We start from the raw sequence: 23,320 nt of genomic DNA on the forward strand, positions 1-23,320 counted from the left end.
ATATGATTTCGGGGTCCTTCATCATGAATAACACTAGACCCAAACAAAGCCAATGGAAATCTGAAGCAACAAACCCTGGCAGTGTATAATCAGCAGAGGCCTCCAGGCCTAATGAGTTCAGCCCACCAGAAATAAACTGGCGGCCATATTATTTAGTCTGGGTGCCGTGGTGGGTGGAATCGAGCGACAGATGTGTGTGTGGTCTGGCAGTTGTCCGACCAATGGGTGCACATTTCAAAAATCGACCCCCTCAATAACCCGAACAACAACACCAACAACAATAATGACAACAACTACAAGCTCTTGTAGACCTACGACATGTCGCATCGCATTTAAAAGCTCATATGGAGTTTGTGAAAAAGCATCTTATTGATACTGCAGGTATGTGGAGAAAAGTTTTGTGGTCAGATGAGACAAAAATTGAACTTTTCTGGCCCAAGCCTAACACTGCACATCATCCAGTCAACACCATTCCTATTGTCAAGCATGGTTTTGGCTGCATCATGTTAAGGGGCTGCTTTTCATCAGCAAGGACTGGCAAGCTTGTCAGGATAGAAGGACAATGGACGGTGTAAAGTACAGGAGAAAGCTTGATGAAAACCTTCTTGAGTCAGTCATGAGATTTAGTCAACTGGGTAGGCAATTCAAATTTCAGCAGGACGATGATCCAAAGCACAAAGCTGAAGCCATGCAGGAGTGGCTGAATATGGAGAAAAAATGTATATATTTTTGGTGGTGGCCCAGTCCTGTGTCCCCCAATCCCTCACTCTCGGTACCCATCCTTCTCCGTCATATCCAACTGCTCCTCTCCTCATCACATTTGATATGAAATCTTCCCTTTTCTCCATCAACCTCATCTCAGATCACCGATTTGGTTTCAGAACAGTTCACTCCACCTTGGACACGCTGCTTCTACTCACCCAACAATAAATGGAGGCCCTCAATGTCAGACATGAGATCAGGGCCGTCTCTCTGTGGACATGTTTCGTGCTTTTGTTACAGTCTGGCATCTTGCCTTACTCTCCAAATTCTCTGCCTATGGCATCCAAGGCTAACCACGCGTGGCTTACTGACTTCCTCGACTCTCATAGCCAACGTGTGTCACTCAAGGGAATCCTTTAATCTCCTCTCCCTGTCAAGTCTGGAGGCAGTGTTCTGGGCCAGTCCTATTTCTGATCTTCATTAATGATATCTTTGACTGAAAAATCCTATTTATTTATTTGCTGATGACTCCACCCTCTGCCATAACATTATTTTATCCTTCAGACAGGCAGGCTGCCTCTCTTCCCTCTCTTTGCATCTTGAAAAAAAAAACCACAAGCTGGTCAAACACTTGGAATATGTCTTTCAATCCTGACAAATCTCACACTCTCCCAATCTGTCTCTGAAAGGACAGCATGGCAAACCCTCCTATCTGCTTTATTAACCCTTCTTGATTAGCCTCCTCTTGAGGAAGTTCAGTCATTCAAACTCCTGGGTCTCACTATCAGCCATGATCTTTCTTGGGCAAACCACATTTCAAAGTTGGCCTTCAAAGCCAGCTGCCGACTGGGCATCCTCTGTCATACAGAGTCCTTCCTTGGCACACCTGAACTCATATCCACCTACAAGGCCTTCATCTGCAGCATGATGGAGTACTGCTCTCCCGTCTGGATTGGCTCCCATGCCTCACATATTGCTCAGCTTGACGGTGTGGAAACCAAGGACTTTCATATTATCGTAATCTCACTGCAATGCAGCTGAGTCTCTCGGCTTATCACATCACATCACAGACAGGTCTGTGGTCTCTCTGTCTTCTACCGCCTCTTTTCTGGTCTTGCACCCCTCTCTTTTTTCCGTGCTTTGTCCCCCCAGGTTTCTACAGGGTTTACATGGTCTACCATCAACCCCCTTCTGGTAAAACTACCTATATTCAGGATGACTGCTTACCTTCCTTCACTCATTTATTCCTCTTTTTTCCTTCCTGTGGAATCAACCTCCACATCCTCTTCAATCTAATTCTTCCCGCCAAGTCTTCAAGACAGCTGTTCACCACCATCTCAAATTGTCCCCAATCCAAAACCATGATATTTTCTACCCTTTTTATCCGCACCCAAATCCCTCCTCCTTCCAGTTTTCCCTCCTTGGAGTTTCCTTCTGTATCCATATTCTCCACCCCATGCATCCTCTGTGTCCATCTTGTCCACCCCATGCATGCTTGTTTTGCATCCTGTTTTTGTCTGTTATGTCCTGCTCCGTTCAGCGTACTAGCTCTTCCATGAGTTGGTATACAAAAAAGTCCTGACGATTAATTTAACATTTATGGTGAGGCTTGGATATTGCAGTCCATTGACGATCCCCATCAACCGATAGCAATTTTCACGTGAAGAATGGTCAAATATTTCACCATCTCACTGTGCAAAGCTGGTAGAGACATACCCAAAAGGACTCATAGCAGTAATTTCTGCAAAAGGTGCTTCCACCAAGTACTGACCGAAGGGGCTGAATACGTTTCAGCCCCTTCGGGCAGTGGGAAGAATCCACTGCTAACCGTATTAGATGAAGGTAAGTATTTTGAATGTGAGAATGCAACATTACCAGGAAAAACGCAGCAATGGATGGAGCGTCAACTCCACCCGACGACGACGGCATCATTAGACTGTATTCACTGTGGGTGCAATTTCAGCTCCCGCATCAGTCTTGACAGTAATCTACGAGTACACCAACGGCAGGGTTATCTATGACTGCTGTCTATCGATTTTAAATGACCATCATTCATTTCATCATCATTATCTTCAACACCACTTTTTCTGGATGGACATCATCCTCAGACCTCGAGGGATTGTGTCTGCCTGTCTGTCTGTCCATCTTAACTGTTTAAAATATCACTGTTCAAATTACCACATGGACACAATTACCACATTGACTATCATTGCAAGTGGACGGAAGGATGGACAGGGAACAACCATTATTCAAAGGAATATGTCGGGATGGTTTCACATGATAATTTATTGTGACCATTTACATTATTTACATTACATTACATTACATTTCGTTTTACATTATTTCTACTTTGTTTACATACGTTTTGGCATAACATCCCTACATCCTTTTACATTTTCACATGCTTTTATTACTTGGTATATTGGTATATCGTTTTATTCCAGTAGAACTTTGCTATTCTCTCAAGTTTTTCTCAGCTGTGTCTGTCACCCTTACAGTCTGCTCACTTTTGGGTTGTGGACACATACTTTATACCCTGTTGAGATCTCTCTCGAGATCGACGATTCCTTTTTGTTGAGGTTTTCTCCAATCCTAATTAATTCTTCCTATTAAGTGTTTAATCCACACGTAATGCTTAATGATGTGCAAGGGCTGTTAAAATACTTATCTTAACTATAACGGCACTCGGTAGAGCGCATACCTCCGCCAGGCTGAACAGTTTACATTTTGTATCCCACTGATGGACCGGATTTTGATCCGCAGCTGAACCAAAATCGAATTGGCTTGTTCTTGTCGCCTAAGCAACTCATCCACTCAAATTCGTCCGCATCCATCCGCAAATTTTTGTGATATTCTGTTCACAGACAAACAGACAGACAGGGGTGAAAACATAATCTCTCCACCCATGTTCGGTGGAGGAGGTAATAAGAGTGCTGAGGACAAGAGAGATCCTTGTGTGGCGCCATTTTAAGGGTTCTGGTCCTACCGCATTGTCCATTCATCATGACGTGAAAGCAACATTTAGTGATGATATCGCTGACCACGTGCACCATTTGGCGACCCATGAGAACATTGTGCAGCTTGAAGCAAAACCAAACGATGCCAAGCAGTGTGATAAGGTGAGGAGAGATTGATGAACAGGGCACCTTATTTCTGATTGGCTTCAAAAGCAGCTTTGACGTAGTCTGCGGCTGCCAACACTTGGTCTTTGGTGTTATGATTCTTTCCAAAAATCAGCCTGTTAGTTGTGCAGAACACTCTCCAACGGCGGCTCTATCCTGTATCATCTGTTCCAATAGTTCAAATGGAACCGATAAGAGAGAGATCAGTTGTTGCTCTTTGGGTCATTGCTTGGCTTGGTTGGCTTCAGGATAGCTACAACACAACATTGGCGATCTTCCATAGTTCAGGGACCTTTGCTGTTGCCAAGCAGTGTGACATTAAACATCCAAATCATTCAAGAAATAGAAGACCAGCATGGGTCAGCTGCTCAGCATATATGCTATCTGGGCCTGGTGCTTTTCCATGTTTCATTGTGACAAGGTGAGACCTCGGTCAACATATTGGGAGTATCCTGTCTCCTTCAGTTTGGCATTGACCAGACGAGAGAAAGCTTGGACAGGGTGTAAATATTTTGCATTGTTGACGAGGATGCATGCATTTGAGTCAGGGGTAACAGGGCTAGGTTTTTGTTTGACAGAGATCCCTGTGAGTTGATTGATGGTCTGCCAAGCTTTCCGACTTAAATGTGTATAATTGATGCCGTCGACAGACTCCTACCATCCTGTTTTGCGGGTGTCATCTCATCTAGACTTGAACTGGGATGCCAGTAGAGACGCTTCCTCGTCATCTAATGCATTTCTGAATCCGTCGTAAAATCTTCAGCATTCAGTGTACCATCCAGGGATGAAAGCCTTATGGTATCCTCGTGGGATGCATAATTTGGAGGCAGCACTGATTCCATCACAGAAAAGGATGTAGATGCTGTCGGCATCTACAGAATCTGGAGTTGGGATTGTGACAGCTATATCGTCTGTCGTTTTACTGAACTTTTTCCAATCCGTCTTCCAAAGCTCCATCTTTTGGCTGGGAGTGAAGAGGTTGGAGCCAGGAGGGGAACACCCTTGAGAAGGACAAGTCTATAATAGGAATGGATACAAACGGAGTTGGATGGATGCCAGAGTCTCAGTGCAAAACTTTCCAGGACAGATCGTATTGATGTGTCAGTCTTGCACCCATGCCAGCATACCAGGTCAGGGTTGCATTGGTTCGAGTGGAAAGTGGCTGCTATCACCTGGTACATTACAGCATCTAAGCTGCTGGATACAGTACAGCACTCATTTTGCCAAATAGGGTCTATTCCTGTTTGTATAATTCGGCTTTCCTTTCGGCTTTCCTTCGAAAGCGGCATCCGGCTCTTTGTTCGCCTTTGCTCCCATTGCACCATCTTTGTGTAAATGAGAAACAGTTGGCCCGAGGTTGGTATATGACATGCAACACGGAATAAGTGCAACATATTTACAATAGCTGGAACTCCAGCTTCCAACTCTTCTGCCAAAAGTAATCCATCCTGCAGGATGTGGAGGAATTTTTTTTAACGTTTAGGATATAGTATCGACTCTCGTGGTTTCCCTCTTCTTTTGTTGTCCGAGCAGAGCCCAAGACAAAATAATGTTGCAGTGTTTTGCATTTGACAACGTAATATTTTGTAATTTTGGCAAGAGATTGGAATATTTTCAACATGATTACAGCTGGAAATGTTTTTTTGCCTCTGCCACAGAAGGTGGATGGAGATTATGTTTTCACCATGTCTGTTTGTGTCTCTGCCTGTCAGTAAACAGGATATCTCAAAACGTTGTGGACAAATTCAGACGAAATTTAGTGAAGCGGTTGGGTGTGTGGCAAGGATGAAACGATTAGACGTTAGTGAAGATCCGAATCCGGATACTTGAATTTTAAAAATGATTCTTCACCATTGAGACAACAAACAACAACAACAACAACAACAACAACATGCATTTTAAGGCCATTTTCCCTGCTAGAGCGGGGGTTAGCCATTGAATATAATGGTTAGCCCTTTAGCCACCATTGAGAGATAGGGCAAAAAACAATATATAATAGGATAGCTCAAAAAGTTATGGATGGATTTGGAGAAACCCAACATGTCCACCAAGTTATGTGACAAATCAAGGATGAATCGATTCGAATTTGGTCAAGATCTGATTACAGATCCGGATAGGAGATTTAAAAAATTATTTTAAATTATTTTAAGTGATTCTTCACCATTGAGTGATAAGGCCAAAACGAATGTTTGTACGAGTTGTTTAGGATGTTAGGTGACAAGAACAAGCCGATTCGATTTCGCATCAGGTCTGGATCCAGATCCGAGGTTTTGATTTTGCGTAAGGTCCGGATCCAGATCCGAGGATTCGATTTCGGATCAGGTCCGGATCCAGATCCGAGGTTTCGATTTTGGGTCAGGTCTGGATCCAGATCCGAGGTTTTGATTTTGCGTCAGGTCCGGATCCAGATCCGAGGATTCGATTTCTGGTCAGGTCCGGATCCAGATCCGAGGTTTTGATTTTGCTTCAGGTCCGGATCCAGATCCGAGGATTCGATTTTGGGTCAGGTCCAGATTCAGATCCGAGGATTCGATTTTGGGTCAGGTCCAGATCCAGATCCGCGGATTCGATTTTGGGTCACGTCCAGATCCGAGGATTCGATTTTGGGTCATGACCGGATCCAGATCCAATCTATCGGTGAGATTCCAAACGTAAACTGTTCAGCCTGGCGGAGGTTCGCTCTCTCCCGAGTGCCATTCTTGTTATATCTGCAATGATGGGGTACTGTGCCATGAATGTGACTGGCAACATTGTTTTGCAGACATACCTTTAATAGTTGCATATGCATGGTAAATGAAGTTATGAAACACCTTTTTGTTCGGCTCATTTCATCGTATTTTCCCCCTGAGAGTTTGATGTTATTGTTGATATAACGTTTCATTTACAGGTGCATTGCATGGATGCGGTGTGTGGGCTGCTGCCTTTTCTGAACCCAGACGTGCCTGACCAGTTCTACCGCCTTTGGCTGTCTCTCTTCCTGCATGCCGGGTTCGTGCCATGGCTACCATGCATTCAATATCCGTTGGCTCATATCGCCATTCCTGCAAGGCCAGAATTGATTTTGCAATACCACACCAGTCTGATTTGTGCATACAATAGCATATATCATTATTATGACAATGTGTATTTATATTACTAAAAATGGATTTGAAGTCTTATTTTGCACAAGAATTCAGTACCAAAAAGACAGCCTTTATCATTCATTTTTTAATTTAGGAATCACTCTCATTGTGAGAATGATGGCCTAGATGTACATCCACTCACCTCTAGGCTATCTAGCCTGGGCTTGAATCCCGACACAGCTATAAACCGTTATCCTGGTGTTTCACAGGCAGGGAGATTCATTAATGTGTGTGCCATCCCTCGGATACATGGTAAACGGGAATCCCCTCTGCCAGCATTCGTTGGTGTACGTTAAAGATCCCACTGTGTCCATTGTGAAGAGTAGGCGAGGTATCGCCTGCATCCTGCACAAATTACAAAATCCTGCCATAATCAGTAGAGAGTATTGTACCATCGGCACAGCAGCACCCTCAGCCAATGATGCTACCCCGCAGCCTATGCTGCACACAAACAAAGATTATGAGAATCACAAAAATTTTCAATGTTTATGATTAGCCTGACTTGCTTTGGTTTTTGTCAAGTTTTTAATTATACTGGATTGTCAGAACATGGCAATGATGGAGACATGCTTCGCACACAGATTGATCCACTGCCTGGGATCGGTGATATTCCAGATGACTGTGCTACGTGACTTGGAGAAACTCGCTGGCTGGTTGCGTATCTCCATCATCTTCCTCCTTAGTGGCATTACTGGAAACCTCACCAGTGCCATCTTTGTGCCATATCGTGCAGAGGTCTGCCTTGACCGGACTTGCAACGCGATGGATCAACAATCTGATTATTCATTTTCAGTAGCTGATTGCAAATATTTAATGGACTAATTGTCAATGCATGTGAAGCAGAGTGGGAACGTGTGTGTGTGTGTGTGTGTGTGTGTGTGTGTGTGTGTGTGTGTGTGTGTGTGTGTGTGTGTGTGTGTGTGTGTGTGTTTGTGTGTATGTGTGTGTGTGTTTTTTTTTTTTTCTCTCATCATATTGGGCCAGCTGGATCGTGTCGGGATATACACACTCGCCTCTGAACAGTCTCACTTGGGTTTGAATCTCGGCCCATCTATAAATTGTCATACTGGTGTTTCACAGGCAGGGAGGACTGGGTGTGTGCCATCCCTCGGTTAGATGTCAAACTGGGCATCCCCTCTGCTAACATTCGTTATTAGTCCCCTTCCGATGTACACGGGAGGGGACTATAGGTTTGCACTCCATCCCTCTGTCTGTCAGTCTGTCCGTCCGTCTGTCAGTGTCAGTCCGTCACACAAAGAACAGTTTTCCGGACTTTTTTTTTCTAAACTCTCAATGCTAATGATTTCAAACTTGGTACATGGTTTCCTCATGATAAGTTACAGATCAAGTTCGAACTTCACGACGTTTCGATCATTTTTGACAAAGTTATGGCACTTTGAACTTTGGGAATTTCCCCAACAGTTTTCCGGACTATAATTTGGAGGGCAGTAAGTCAAAGCTGTTAATATTCCTTGTTTAACTTCAATTTACATTCTGTTTCCACTTTTAGTGAGAAGTAGGGGGTCTGTGCAACCATTCATAAACTTTATTTGGTGCAAATTGGATAATTTTTAGCCGAGTTACCTCAGACCATGAGTTGGTAATTATATAATTCACACACAGTGCAATACGTGCAGGCTGCTCCACGGAGCAACCTTGCGGGCTTATTTTAACTCTGATTTACATTCTTTTTCCACTTTTAGTGAGAAGTAGGGGTCTGCGCAACCATTCATGAACTTTATTTGGTGCAAATCGGATAATTTTTAGCCGAGTTACCTCAGACCGTGAGTTGGTAATTATATAATTCACACAGTGCAATACGTGCAGGCTGCTCCACGGAGCGACCTTGCGGGCTTATTAGTTCCCTTCCGGTGTACACTGGAGGGGACTGTATGTTTGCACTCCGTCCCTCCGTCTGTCAGTCTGTCCGTCTATCAGTCCGTCACGCAAATAACAGTTTTCCGGAATTTTTTTCTAAACTCTTAATGCTAATGATTTCAAATTTGGTACATGGTTTCCTCATGATAAGTTACAGATCAAGTTCGAACTTCACGACGTTTCGATCATTTTTGACAAAGTTATGGCACTTTGAACTTTGGTAATTTCCCCAACAGTTTTCCGGACGACAGACTGCCGGTAGGGGACATGTATTGCAGCGCAATACTCAGAATGCTTGTTAGTTATGGTGGACTCTAAATATCCCACGGTGTCCTTCATGAAGTGGAAGTGAGCTATCGCCGGCACCTTGAACAAATTTAACTTTCCTGCTCTACCCTACAGGGGGGGGGGCACTACATCAGAGGCACAGCTGTGTCCACAGAAATTTATGCTATCTCCAGCCATGTGCTGCATATGAAAGAAGAAGAAGATCCTATTTATTTTTAGAATCTGTCAAAACTGGGATATTATCAATGAAACTTTTCGAACTTAAAAAGCCACCAGCAACCATCTCCATTGACCATTGAATGGTGTCATCAATCGTTTCACCCTCTTGTAGTCATCAAGTACGTCCTATTAACCTTAAGTAAACAGCTTATAAAAATTGTCATTGCTCTATTTATTCCTTTAACACCCATTAAATGATGAGTTTCTAACCTTCGAATAACCTTTGAGACCAAAATTTAAGTTTAAACGCGATTTAGCATATAACTGCACCCCGGCGGTCATCCAAAGGTTCGTACCAAGACGATGCCAGAGTCGCAGTGTAAAATAATCTCTCATTGGATTGAAATTAAAACAAGAAATCATCTGAAAGTGCAAGCTCGTCCGCGTCCATTTGTATTCAGACGTCTTCATCTTCTTCTGTATGTTCAAAATAAAGAAAACAGTTTTAAAAACAAAAATACAAAATGAAAATTGATGAGTTTATGCAGCCTTGACCTTTGAGCTTTAGATATACTAGCAACGGTACCCGCCCTATGGGCGGGGCTTCAATTGGGAGGCCCAAATAAAATAGGTAAAATATCAGAAATTGAAGGCTTTTTTATTTTAAACGATTTATATAAACATCCGTTAAATCATATCACACGCAAATCATCAAAATCTAAACAGTATCTTACTATAATTCACCAAATGTCCCACAGTGATCGATACACTATGATCGTGATGATCGTGATCGTGAATCGTGATCGATAATCGTGTTCACAATCGCTATGTCGTATGTACTCCCAATACGTGTTTCCTTCAGTTGAAATGGGTTAGAATTCTCTCAAGCAGGGATTCAACCCATGTCCTTATAAAAGGTCTTTGTCCGAGGTCACCGAGTTCGATCGGTGCAGCCGTTTGTGCGGAACCTGGGAAAACAACATCGTCACAATGAGAACAATGAACGTTATGTGAACGCGCATGTTATGCGGGAGTCCAAACCTGAGAATGCTGGAGACTAAAGCTGAAATTGGGAAAACTAAATAGCCTTATTTTACTCCTGGAGATCCCGTGATTATCCACCCAAAATATCGTTGCGATCGGTTCAGCTGTTTTTATGGTACCTTTGAACAGACAGACAGACAGACAGACGGACGGACATTTGGTGAATTATAGTAAGATTTTTTTTTAAATTCCCTTCTTAGTAGGAGACCAGCCTGTAGGTCCCGTGACCAAATTCTGGGAACAAAGGTTTGAAAGTGTGTTTGTGTTCCCTGATGAATACCGAACAATTTTGACTTGGGCTGCCCCCTTGAAAATGTCAGGCATTTCCGGGAAGGGTCAACAAAGGTCAAACAGGGGTCAAAATTCAAATATATTCCAATCGTGTCGATATGCATATCAAATTACTCGTCTAGTCATGAGGATTCCAAAGATGTATAGTTTGTTATACCTCCGACCTTAAATGAGGGCGCTATGGTCAAAAACGTCGAAAGGGCAACGCACTTTTGACTGGCGGTCAAATTCACCAACACAGTTAACATTGTCCGATTCTAATGATTTTAGTGTCTAATAATATGTTTTCTGACATGGCAAATTCAAATAAGCAACTTTTAAAAGTAAAGGTGGTTGCCATAACCTTGGAAATTTCAAAATGGCTGGCAAAAGGGCTACTGAAAGACTTGAATCAGGATCCTTGGCCAACAATAACACAGTTATTTCTAAACACATTGTCCAATGATGCTTATCTTGCTTTATTGCCCAGTTCATCATCCTACTCAGTGTCATATCCATCAGAATCAGAGTCATAATCACTGTTACAATCACTAGTATCTGAATCTGTGTCAGAGTCTACAGTGCGGTTTGTTCTGGCATCACGTAGACGTTGAGGTAGTGCCGGCTGTGAATACCGTATTGGCAAACATTTGCCCTCTCTCAAGCTCCAACCATGCTGAAGGGGAGATGATGGAGCATCTGGATTCATAAAGTTTAACATGATGAATGCCTGATAGTTGGCCCGTGTTACCTTCAAATTATGTGAATCTGTATCAGGAGGAATCCTGAGAGTCGATTTCCTCTTCATCCCCTCCCACTTTTTGGCCCGAGCTTCTGCGAGTGTCTTGCTTGATTTATCCTTGTATATGTATTTGATGGTATACTGCTCTAGCTGTTTAAGAGTTTGTGATGTCACTGGGAGACATTTCCCAAGCCCTCTAAGTAGCTCTCGTGCCTCTTCTGACTTCATTGTGCTGTCAAAGACTGATGGTTTTCCACGGCCATAGAAACTGGAAATAGCATCTGCACCAGTGTGGATGTGAAATGGGATAATGATATCACTAATATCCTTATCAAGGAGTGTTGCGCAATCAATTATGCTTTTCTTCCTTTTCAGTCCTAGCATACCTTCAATTTGATGTGCCACATACGATACTAAAACCAACACATCTGTGTCTTCTGCATCAATGACAACGGCATCTTTTACTCCCGACTTTCTTAGTTGGGAATATATGTACAACAGAATGGTGTCTGCTTCCATATGCTGACATGTCAACTCAACTACCTCCTCATCAGTGGACAAATCACTACAGCGTTCCCTCACAGAGTAAATAAATCTGGTATCTGGATGTTGGAGTAACAGGGTTTTGAACTCAGTCTTCAGAAATTGCTGCAGACGAATTTTGTTTCCTGGGTTCTTGAACATGTTGTTGAAGTGCCTAGGGGATGGCAGTTCATCATTTCTCTTGATGAAAATATTCCTGGTCCCACCAACAAAAGGCAATTCACCTGTTCGCCTTTCATGTTCACTATCTTTGATGCTGTGTTGTAGATCATATGGGTCATTTACAAATATTATCTGGGAAGCCATAGGATGGCGTTGGACAACAAGGTTAAACATTTTAGCAGCATAATCGCCCCATGTATAAGCACTTTCGTCTTGCTTCTCTCTATCCTCAGCAGACGGGGTTGATAGCCTCCAAATGAACCCCATATCTACTAGTGCAATGTATCTATCCCGGAACTCCAGTTCAATAAAGTTGAACTTTTGTGCCAGTTTACCTTTTTGCCCTTTGCACATTGTTCCATTTACATTGAAGATGGGGAGACACTCTTCTGTCACGCGGTATTCCATGACTTCAGATAGCACTAGACCATCATCTAACTCTTGTGCCAAAGTGATGATCTCGGCCATGGCTTTGTTTTCCATAGCATCTGTTTTTGTGACCTTCTGTTTTGATGCGTCTTTGATAACTGGTGGTTTGCTGAAGCTGTGTCTGCTGTTTCTGTGTATGGTTGCATCAAACTGTTTATCACCAGAGAACTTGCGCTCTTTGAAGAATGATTGCACTAGAGTCTCCCCATCCTCATGTGCTGAGTCAAAGTCTTTGACAAGTGCATCTGATGCGACCATTCCTGACTGGAGCGACCTCAAGATAGGCTGTGTAAGGTCGAATGGGTCACAATCAAATTCCGTGATGCAATTGTCTAGATCTTGTACACCGCGCTCATCCAGCAACAACCTCGTTGTGGAGTTCTCTCTGTGACCTTCAGATGATTTGGTGAGGTTTGCCAATGCATGTAGTGAACTTCTAACTCTATTCACAGAGTTGACGGTTCTTGTGTGAGTCAACAACATCTTTTCATTTTTTAAGATGCGCTTCCAACCTGCTTTCATCTTCGACCCTTTATTCATGGTCATTTCTATCCAGAGATCCAGGGGTAAGCACGAGTACGGTTTCCCGGTCATTGATTGCGCGAATAGGCCATCTCGCATGTACCTCTCTTTTTCTTCGGGGAGACTGCTAATCTCAAGCCAGAATTCTACAAGCCATCTGCTGTATTTATCATTGTCGTATATCCACAGCCATGGCATCATCATTCGGAGGGATGCTTTGAATGAATCCCAATGCTGTGTCCTCAGGGCGTATATGTTCATGATCAGTATTTCAACCATTTCCATAAAGCTCAACCAGAACCTTGCCATAGGGCTGTCTGATTTCCCAACACTCTCAAATGCTCTTTCTACAAAGGACTTGAACTCTGCATCCATCAGGAAATCATCTGCGATGGCCTGTAATTGTTCTTTTGAGCTATTGGGTGGACTTCAGGAGAAATGTTGCTTTTATCTTCATCGCATTGTTCATTACACAAAATACATAGTCCAGATATTTCCTCGTTTTCTTTTTCTGTTTGGTTGAGGCTTCAGTACTGGTGTTGACTTTGGTGCTGACATTGTTCCCAGAAGATCTAAAATATAAAAATACAGAGCAGATGTTAGTCTTGATCCTATGGGGATCCTAATCATATTTACTTTACATCAATACACAGAAGAAATGTTTGTAAAAATTACTAGTATGTGGACGTCATGAAACAGAACAAATGACTACCAGATATTCACAGCCCATCATCATCATTTACCTATACACTTTATATGGTACACAATATTATATCGAACATGTGCTCTAAAGAAAAATGATACACATAATTAAAAATCATTATTTTGTTTTAAAAATGGAGTGTTTCAATTGTTCGTGACGTTTCGGTGACAAACATTTAATAATTTCTTATCCATGGGTTTGGGAAAAAAATTGTTGTTTTTGGCTAATTTATGTTAACCTTTTAGCAGCCATTTTGAAATTTCAAGGTTATGGCAACCACCTTTACTTTTAAAAGTTGCTTATTTGAATTTGCCATGTCAGAAAACATATTATTAGACACTAAAATCATTAGAATCGGACAATGTTAACTGTGTTGGTGAATTTGACCGCCAGTCAAAAGTGCGTTGACCTTTCGACGTTTCTGACCATAGCGCCCTCATTTAAGGTCGGAGGTATAACAAACTATACATTTTTGGAATCCTCATGACTAGACGAGTAATTTGATATGCATATCGACACGATTGGAATATATTTGAATTTTGACCCCTGTTTGACCTTTGTTGACCCTTCCCGGAAATGCCTGACATTTTCAAGGGGGGCAGCCCAAGTCAAAATTGTTCGGTATTCATCAGGGAACACAAAAACACTTTCAAACCTTTGTTCCCAGAATTTGGTCACGGGACCTACAGGCTGGTCTCCTACTATCTGGCTTTTGATTCGTGAACCAATTCAATCACCCGATATGCAAATCTTACTATAATTCACCAAATGTCCGTCCGTTTCCAGGTACCTCAAAAACGGCTGAACCGATCGCAACGATATTTTGGGTGGGTAATCCTGGGACCCCCCGGAGTAAAATAGGCTATATTGTTTTTCCAATTTCAGCTTTGGTCTCCAGCATTTTCAGGTTTAGACTCCCGCCTAACGTTATTGTCCCGGGTACCGCAAAAACGGCTGCACCGATCGCAACAATATACCTCCATGCCCATGGGATTCCCACGGGTGACCCCACTAGTTCTTTAAATTTCAGGTCTATTGGATGAAAATTGATGATTTTAGGCGATGCTGACCTTTGACCTTTTGACAAAATTATTAATTTGCCTTTTCCATATTATCATAATAAAACTTTGGTGAAAATTTGATGATAGCTGAAATGGTAAAAAGATCATGGCCTGGACACACACACACACACACACACACACACACACACACACACACACACACACACACACACACACACACACACACACGATTACAAAACCCCATCTTCTGTTGTGCAAGGGTCAGGCTAACAAATAATAGGAAATGGAATGTTGAAAGGGTTGATGAGATTACGAACTGTATATAAACAGGCAGAATCAAACTACGAAGGGTAATCTGGCTTGGATATGAAAGGCCTGAGCATACCTAGCGGATGACATTGACATTGTGGTCCAATGTTTACTTGCACAACATGTTTCTTTTGACGTGCGTTAAGCTTTAAAATTTTAATTTACTGAATGGCATTTACAATTTTCATACCTGCCAGATAGGTGTTGAAAAGTGTTGAAAAGAGTGTCCGGTGCTTATGAATCTCCGTTGCTTTAAACTTTAGAGTTGACGTTTCATTTTGGGTCTTGTTGCTCGAAAAGTGATTGCTTATCGTACTGCACATGAATGGGTAACACACAGGGAATGAAAATACACCAGCAACGGAGAAGTAATATCTTCTTTTCTTTACTGACCTGCCATTTAATCTGTGGGTTTTTTTTTTTGTATAGGTGGGTCCTGCAGGCTCCCAGTTTGGCCTGCTTGCATGCCTCTTCGTTGAGCTGCTTCAGAGCTGGCAGATACTTGCAAATCCTTGGCATGCCCTCGGAAAACTTCTCACAATCCTGATTTTCTTGCTGGCCTTTGGCCTACTGCCTTGGGTGGACAATTACGCCCACATCGGAGGTTTCATCTCTGGCCTGTTGCTGTCTTTCGTCTTCCTACCTTACATAACCTTCGGTCGGTTGGACCGCTACCGCAAACGCATCCAGATAATGGTAGCACTCGTAATCTTCTTAGGCCTTTTTGCTGCCCTGATTCTCTGGTTCTACATTTACCCCATTCACTGCCCGTGGTGCGAGCACCTCACTTGCATTTCGTTCACGGACGATTTCTGTGAGAAGTACGAGCTGGACAGCAGCTTGCACTAAAAGGAGGGCACCGATGGAACCTGTCTAATGAGAGGGTGTTGGACTGCAGCGTTTAAATATTTGGAGAATGTTCTGAGTATCTGCCTCTTCGGCCTGGCGACATGGTCTCATCGCAGTAACACAAAGCCCTTTAAATGGATGTTGCTGTAGTCGTAGTAGTAGTTGCTGTTGTTGAAATGTGTTATTGGCCGTTGCTATCTAGTACTAATTTGCTTTAAGAATGGTTACACCACTAAGAAAACCACTTTCCTCTCCCTGACATTGAACTGGGCCGAAGCCTCGGCTTGGACACGCACTAACGGTGCCTTGACATGGATGTTTGGGAACTCTGCGTTCCAAACATTTCTCATTCCAGGAAAAGGCTGCGTTCGAGAACCGAGATTTGTATATCCTTATCTAATTGATGACTTTTTGTATTTTTTCCTTCGGGAATATATGCATTCATTTTAATGCCAAGACAATCAAAACTTATGGCACAACCGACGTATATGCGGTATTCGTATTTGTTGAGTGGGGTGGGGGGGTGGGGGGGGGGGGATTAAGGGAGGGTCTGTATATTGTACAGAGAAAAATGAAATAGCTGCGTGCTCACTTTTATTTGCAAAGATGTTTATGCAACAACAAAATGTCAATTCCATCGGAGCAACATAAGCCTTTGGGAGCAATTATTGCATAAACTTTTCTGAACATACTCTGCATATCTTATTTTATTTTTTTTGTACAACAGGGATTATCTTTTTATTTTGACCTTTTTTCACTTTATTTTGTATCCAGTTCGACAGAAGAGCTGTTGTCTGCACTGAGAGGGGAGCCATGGGAATTTTCTGTGGACATGCCATTGTGCCGAAGTCATTTCTTTTTGGCTTGATGAGCAGAGATTGACGAGTCGAATGCAGCTCTGGCTGTTCACTATCGCAATAGGTCAGTCACCCTACCTGTTTGATTAATTTGGCAGGGCTGTTTGATATTTCTTCAGCATTCAATGCCATCACTTGACGAGGGTTTGGTGGTCTATTTTTGTGTCCATTAAAAGTAAAAAAAAAAAAAATTGAACTACCCTACGGTTTTCAGGTTTGACTGGGTTGATTGCTCTGAGAGGTGATTGTCTATTTTTGGTCGTCATCAGCAGTGAAATGGACATTAGTGCTTGTCCGTGATGACAGATCAGATCTCAAGGCCAAACTTGCATGCCTTTTATGCCGCAATGGACTCTATACTGTGAAATGGGACGATTGGGAGATGTTCTCCATTGTGCAAAGGATCTTGTAAGGGAACTCTTCCCATCATTCCCCTTGAATATGTAATGGTAACAATCCTCGGCCTGTTCTGCATCTATCGATGAGCCGGCCAGCAGTCTAAGCGGGGAGGAGAAGGAAGGGGTCGTGGGCACGGGTTGGGGTGGGAGGAGGGTATGGAGGACGAGGGTAGTGATGAGCTTTTGCTGCTCATTACTTACATTATAATTCCACTACAGTATGTCATTAGATGACCTTTTTGCACTTCCTCTTGTTGTTTAACCTGCCCTTTGAATAAAAGTTTTGCATATAAGTTTTCTACCAAACATTGTCTTGTTATTGCTTCCTAAGTGCCATGTACGTTGTTTGTGGCTTCTTAATGATTATTTAGTCAGTCATTATCCAAAAGCTTGTCCTTTGTGGGAAACCTTCCAACATCCCGTACAACTGCCATGGAAATAGTGCTTAAAAACCCGCATTCCAAAATGTCATTAAATGTTGCATTTCCCTTGACACGGTAACAGAGGACAAAGAAGCGCACAACACAAGTGAATTGGGAATCCAATCTTGATTCTCATGATTAATGTTTATAGGTTGTCTGCTCACCTGGAACGTAGTTCCGGGGAGCTTATGGAGACGGTGTTTCGTCCTCGTCCGTCAGTACGTCAGTCCATAAGCACTTGCAACTTCTTCTCCGAAACTACTGATGGGATTGTGACCAAACTTGGCTAACATTATATTTGGTAGGTTGCAACTCAAGTTTGTTCACGGCATTAAAAAGATCGGGGTCTAAGGGGGTCTATGTTAGTATGATTCTACATGCTGCCCTGTCTCCAAGCAACCATTGAAATTGGCTTAAAATACCATGATACTGTTTAAACCTTCAGTCAGTGTGGTATACTGCTTTATTCTACTAGGCGGGTGCCAAGGGGTATTACTTCTATTTATTATTTTATGCCTCCACAGGCGAAGGCCGAAGGCATTGTTTTCAGATTGTCCATCCGTTATCATTTTTTTGTTACCACAATAACTTGTGAATCACTGAAGGGATTTCAACCAAACTTGGCACAAGTATGGAATGTAATACAAATGTGATCGGATTCAATTTTGGGTTCAACAGGTAAAAGGTGAAAAGGTCAGGTGCCCTTTGAAATTCATTGGGCAGACCATAACTCGAGTTGGTAGCATCCAATATCTCTCTTGTCCTTATCTCTCTTTTCTCTCTCTGTCGTGCTGTCTCTCTCTTGTGTGACCTTTGGTTTTTCATGCGACCTTTAATTGAGATAAAACTTAACAGTGGGTTGATATTGTCATGTGATTCCCCTCGGTGAAGACCGGGAAATCACGGACAACAAATCGAGCTTTATTCGAGGCGTTGTTCAATAGAGGATTTCACTATACAAGCACGGGAGGGAAGAGAGGAAGAAGAAGCGGGAAGCTTTTACCTGACGGTCCCGCGCGGCAGCCTTCAATCCTGTAGGAAATTAACTCAGGCGGGAACGGGTTTAGAATATACAGGGGAAAATAATATCGGGGTTTATTGTCCCCCGTCGCACCGCGGAGCGAAAGGGGGACTATGGTTTTCCCCTCCGTCCGTGTGTCCGTCCGTCCGTCCGTCCGTCCGTGCGTGCGTGCGTAAGCGAAGGACCGCATTCGAATTTGGTGTGTGGGTGCAACCCACGTCAAAATCCAAGATGGCCACCGCCATGTATGTCTGATGCCATGTATGTCTGAACCTTGTGAGCAGAATATCTTGAAAAATAAGCGAAGTACCAACTTCTAATCTGGTGTGTGGGTGTATCTAGGCATAAGGAAGACCCCTATTGAAAATGGGGTCGCCACGTCAAAATCCAAGATGGCCGTCGCCATGTATGTCTGAACCATGTGAGCGAAATATCTTGAAAAATAAGCGAAGTACCAACTTCTAATCTGGTGTGTGGGTGTATCTAGGCATAAGGAAGAACGCTATTGAAAATTGGGTCCCCAAGTCAAAATCCAAGATGGCCGCCGCCATGTATGTCTTAACCTTGTGAGCTGAATATCTTGAAAAATAAGCGAAGTACCAACTTCTAATCTGGTGTATGGGTGTATCTAGGCATAAGGAAGAACCCTATTGAAAATGGGGTCGCCACGTCAAAATCCAAGATGGCCGCCACCATATACATGTCTGAACCTTGTGAGATGAATATCTTGAAAAATAAGCGAAGTACCAACTTCTAATCTGGTGTTTGGATGTATCTAGGCACAAGGAAGAACGCTATTGAAAATTGGGTCGCCACGTCAAAATCCAAGATGGCCGCCGCCATGTATGTCTGAACCTTGTGAGCGGAATATCTTTTAAAAAAAATTAAATAATTTTCATATCCAAATCCCTATTCAGATCTTCACCAAAATCGAATCGATTCTTCCTTGTCACACATACAATCTGTTCACCAAGTTTCGTCCAAATCCATCCATAACGTTTTGAGCTATCCCGCAATGTATCGTTTTTGGCCCTATCTTCCAATGGTGAAGAATTACTTAAAAAATTAAATAATTCTCATATCCGAATCCATATTCAGATCTTCACCAAAATCGAATCTATTTGTCCTTGTCACATACGCTACATCTCTGCCAAATTTCGTCCGGATCCGTCCACAACTTTTTGAGATATTGTGTTCACAAACAAACAAAAACAGGGGTGAAAACATAACCTCCATCCACCTTTGGTGGCGGAGGTAATAATAGTTAAATTTGTGTTGTTGACTACAAATCACCACAACTATATTACTTGATCGCTCCCGGGAGGGGGGAACCCAGGCAGTGTATAAGCACAATACCCAATCGAGGCCTGAAGGCCAAGTTTTATCTGGGGTTAAAAAAAATTATTCAAACATAGGCCTCGACCTTCCTCTGGATGAAAGATGAAGACATGCAAAGTTTGGATGCATTGGTTCCTGAAAACAAACAAATTTTCTTCTTTAAGGGCCTATCTCATTGGCCTGGAGACTAGGTGGCGACCTGGTGGCGACTCGAGTCTCCGCTGGCTGCGGAGACGTCTCCGCGACGTCTCCTGGAGACTAGCCGGGTCTCCGGGAAGTCGCGGGAAATTCAAACATGTTCGATTTTTTTGGACGTCGCGGAGACTAATTTTGTCTGCGACTGGGGAGACGTCTCCGCGACGTCTCTGCGACGTCTCCGCGACGTCTCTGCGACGTCTCCGTGACCTGCTGGAGACCAAGGAGACTGAGGAGACGTTGCGGTGACGATGCGGCGACGTCTCCGCGACGCTGCTTGACGCTGCTTGACCCACTTTAGAGACCACGTGACTGAGCGCGTGCTGGCATCATCGAGACGCCTTCACTCCTGGTCCAAGTCAGGTACAGGATCCGGTCAAGGTCTTCATCATTTGGTACTTGTTCCTGCTACTGCTGCTGCTCCTTGTACTGCCTTGGAAGAGGCCCCACCATCTTGTCTTGCCAGGGGACAGCTCCAACTCCAGAGTAGTACTGTCCTTCCACCATGCCACCCAAGGGCAGTGGGGGCTGGAAGGGCAAGAATAAGGAGGATGAAGCAGTTGTATATTACTTGATCGCTATTAACTTCAGCGCAGTTTGTGGATGCTGAGGCAGCAGTTGATGCTAGAGAAGATGAGGAACAGGGTTCCAGCGGCGATCCGACTCGAAAACAATATGATTGGAAAGAGGCAAAGAGGCAATCAAGAGGCAATGGCTGACTTCTGGGAGGATCATCCGGAATTTTATGATAAATCGTATGCAAGATACAAAGATAACCAATACAAGAAAGCAGCGGTTGAAACCTTCCTTGTTGATATGCAGAACATCTTCGAGGAGATCAAGAAGCCCCTACCTACATGTGAGTGTATATTTAAATTGCATTGAATTTATATTTAATTGCATTAAAATAAATACATGCAAAAATATGTAAAAAATGTAGCGAAAGGAGTAGTGATGAATATCATCGCCCTGGCGTAGACGTCGCCCTGGCGTCGCCTTGGTGAGAGCGCAAGCCATTTTTTGGTCTCCCGAGTTGCCCGAGTTGCCGCGACTAATCGTCGCGGCGACGTCTCCGCCAATGAGATAGGCCCTTTATATATTAGACTAGACGGATTTCTGAGAAATGTGAATGTTTGGTGCATTTTTGGGTAAAAGTTGGGAACCTCACTTTTTAACATAATTAGGGTATGCTGAATTTGACTAACGCGGTTCCCAAGCCGAATTTTGAGTTTTTTACCTTCTAATTAGCATAAACAAAATGGCCACTAAATTGCCATTTTTGGACAATTTCTTTGAAGAAGCATTTATATATCATGTATATACATGCAGCTCTTTTACTTTAACTTTACAACTTTTACCCCAAAATGCACCTAGAAGCTTATACATGGCCTTTTCCCATAAATCCATCTAGTCTATATTAGATGTGTGTGAACATGTGTGCATTCCATGCGTAAATGTTTCTTTTTATTTTTCTTATTATATGTTTAGTGCTTCAAATAGGGTTTTTCCTGCATCGCGTTTATTTATTATTGATGTTTTGTGCCTTTTAAAAGTATTGTCATGTGCCTGCCCTTTGGTGGACACAGCAAGGTGACACGGATGACCAAACGAGCTTTAACTCCGAGGTGTTCAATTCAATGGCGGACCTTCGTTATACGCACGGGGAGCAAGTGGGGGAGAAGCCGGAGGCGCTTACGTGCATGAGTCCACCCGACGTCTTCACAGCTGGATAAATTAACTCGAACAACACGGAATTAAACTGTACAAAAATACCGGCTTTATTGAAGAAAATGCCGGTGACAAAATAAAATACGGTAAAACTAAATTCCTAATTGGAGCGCCCCCACACAGACTCGCTTACAACACAAGGGAAAAAATAACTGGAAAAGAATTAGGTTGATTTGTGGCACTTAGCTCTAAACTGCTCTTGAATCTCGTCAGGAATCGTCAAAGATCGTCTGAGGCCTTTACGTCCTTGCATGCGAAAACGTGCTCGTTGGTGCGCAGTAGGCCTTCACGCACAGCTTGCTCTTCCAGCCACGCTTAACCTCACGATCGTGTTCCCCAACAACAACACCACAGCCAGACGATGCGAGGAAGTCCAGAGCCTCGACCGTTCGTTGTCAAAAGCCAGGACTCGAGAATGAAAGAAGAAGAACGATGTCGGGACACGACCGTTCACCACCAGATCCAGAACCCGAGAGAGAAAATGTCCACCATTCTAATTGTTTTGTACTCGAGGCTCCCACGTCATCCCACGACGTCTCCGTGTCCTCTCCTATCAGCGAGTCCCCATCTTACCAGTCGTTGCGCCAATCAAATCCCGGACCAATCACTGCTCTTCGGGGCGTGGCTTCACAGACCTTTTGTGCCTCTGGGCTCACCAGGTCGATGTTATCCACGCTAGTGCTCAATGTCCTGCTTCCAGTTGGTTTTTATTCAGGGTTATTAATGCACGATTTATTTATTGTGTGTGTACTGCATGTCATAAGGAATAGAGGAAAAAAATAACTGAGGCCATTACATACAGGCGATTAATCTACCCATAATCCCTCGCTAATTAACAAACCCCACCCCTCGCATGGGGACCAAGATACGCTCTTCCACGATATCCGGTCTAACGAATTTCCTACCTATTACATGTGGCTTCTTCTTCTTCACGACAATCGGAGCACACTACCGAGACAATTATACCTGGACGAAGGTAATCACTGCCTACCCCCAACAAACGTAACAGTATTTTAAGTACAATTATATTACGTTAAATTTAATATACACATCTATGGAGCTCTCATCAAATTTTTTGACATCTTGTGTAAATTTCCCATTTTTAAAGTGGACAATAATTTAGCAATGAATACCAATTGAATACGGCATGCGGAGAATTTCAGAAATCGTTAACTGTTGATTGGAGAATGCTCCATATAATCCTCAATCCTGATCAGGCATATCATTGTCGCTTTAAACTATGAATGGCTCTGCCCTCGATTTCCTTGGGTTCATAAATTTTTTTGATGAGAAGTGTGAGCATGTTTGAAATAGAGAGAAGGTCAAACGTAGATCGAGGTGAAGGGAGCAATTTGCGAATGTGGAGGGGGGGGGGGCAAGATTGCCCCACCTCTCAGTCTCATCCCTACAAGCTCCACAATGGAGTCCAGGTTAAATGTTCACTATGCGGGATGTCTGCAGTGTCGGATTCTCTGCCTGAAGGTATAGTGGGTAA

At 43.2% G+C, this 23,320-nt stretch overlaps 1 protein-coding gene across 9 annotated transcripts in view; it reads left to right on the forward strand.

The window, feature by feature from the left end:
- Nucleotides 1–16,791, forward strand: part of RHBDF1 (rhomboid 5 homolog 1) — a 162,831-nt gene extending 146,040 nt beyond the window's left edge. For 8 of the 9 annotated variants that reach the window (XM_068113688.2, XM_068113677.2, XM_068113679.2 and 5 more), the window contains 3 exons: nucleotides 6,712–6,812; nucleotides 7,528–7,681; nucleotides 15,447–16,791. In XM_068113688.2, the coding sequence (XP_067969789.1) occupies nucleotides 6,712–6,812; nucleotides 7,528–7,681; nucleotides 15,447–15,866 (675 nt within the window). In that variant the 3' untranslated portion in view covers nucleotides 15,867–16,791. The remainder of the gene's footprint in view (nucleotides 1–6,711; nucleotides 6,813–7,527; nucleotides 7,682–15,446) is intronic. The other variant, XM_068113736.2, reaches the window with a different exon arrangement.
- Nucleotides 16,792–23,320: the final 6,529 nt, after the last annotated feature.

The sequence above is a fragment of the Myxine glutinosa genome, chromosome 1 (genome assembly GCF_964187855.1).
Source record: "Myxine glutinosa chromosome 1, kmMyxGlut1.1, whole genome shotgun sequence".
In the NCBI taxonomy this organism is placed as follows: domain Eukaryota; kingdom Metazoa; phylum Chordata; class Myxini; order Myxiniformes; family Myxinidae; genus Myxine; species Myxine glutinosa.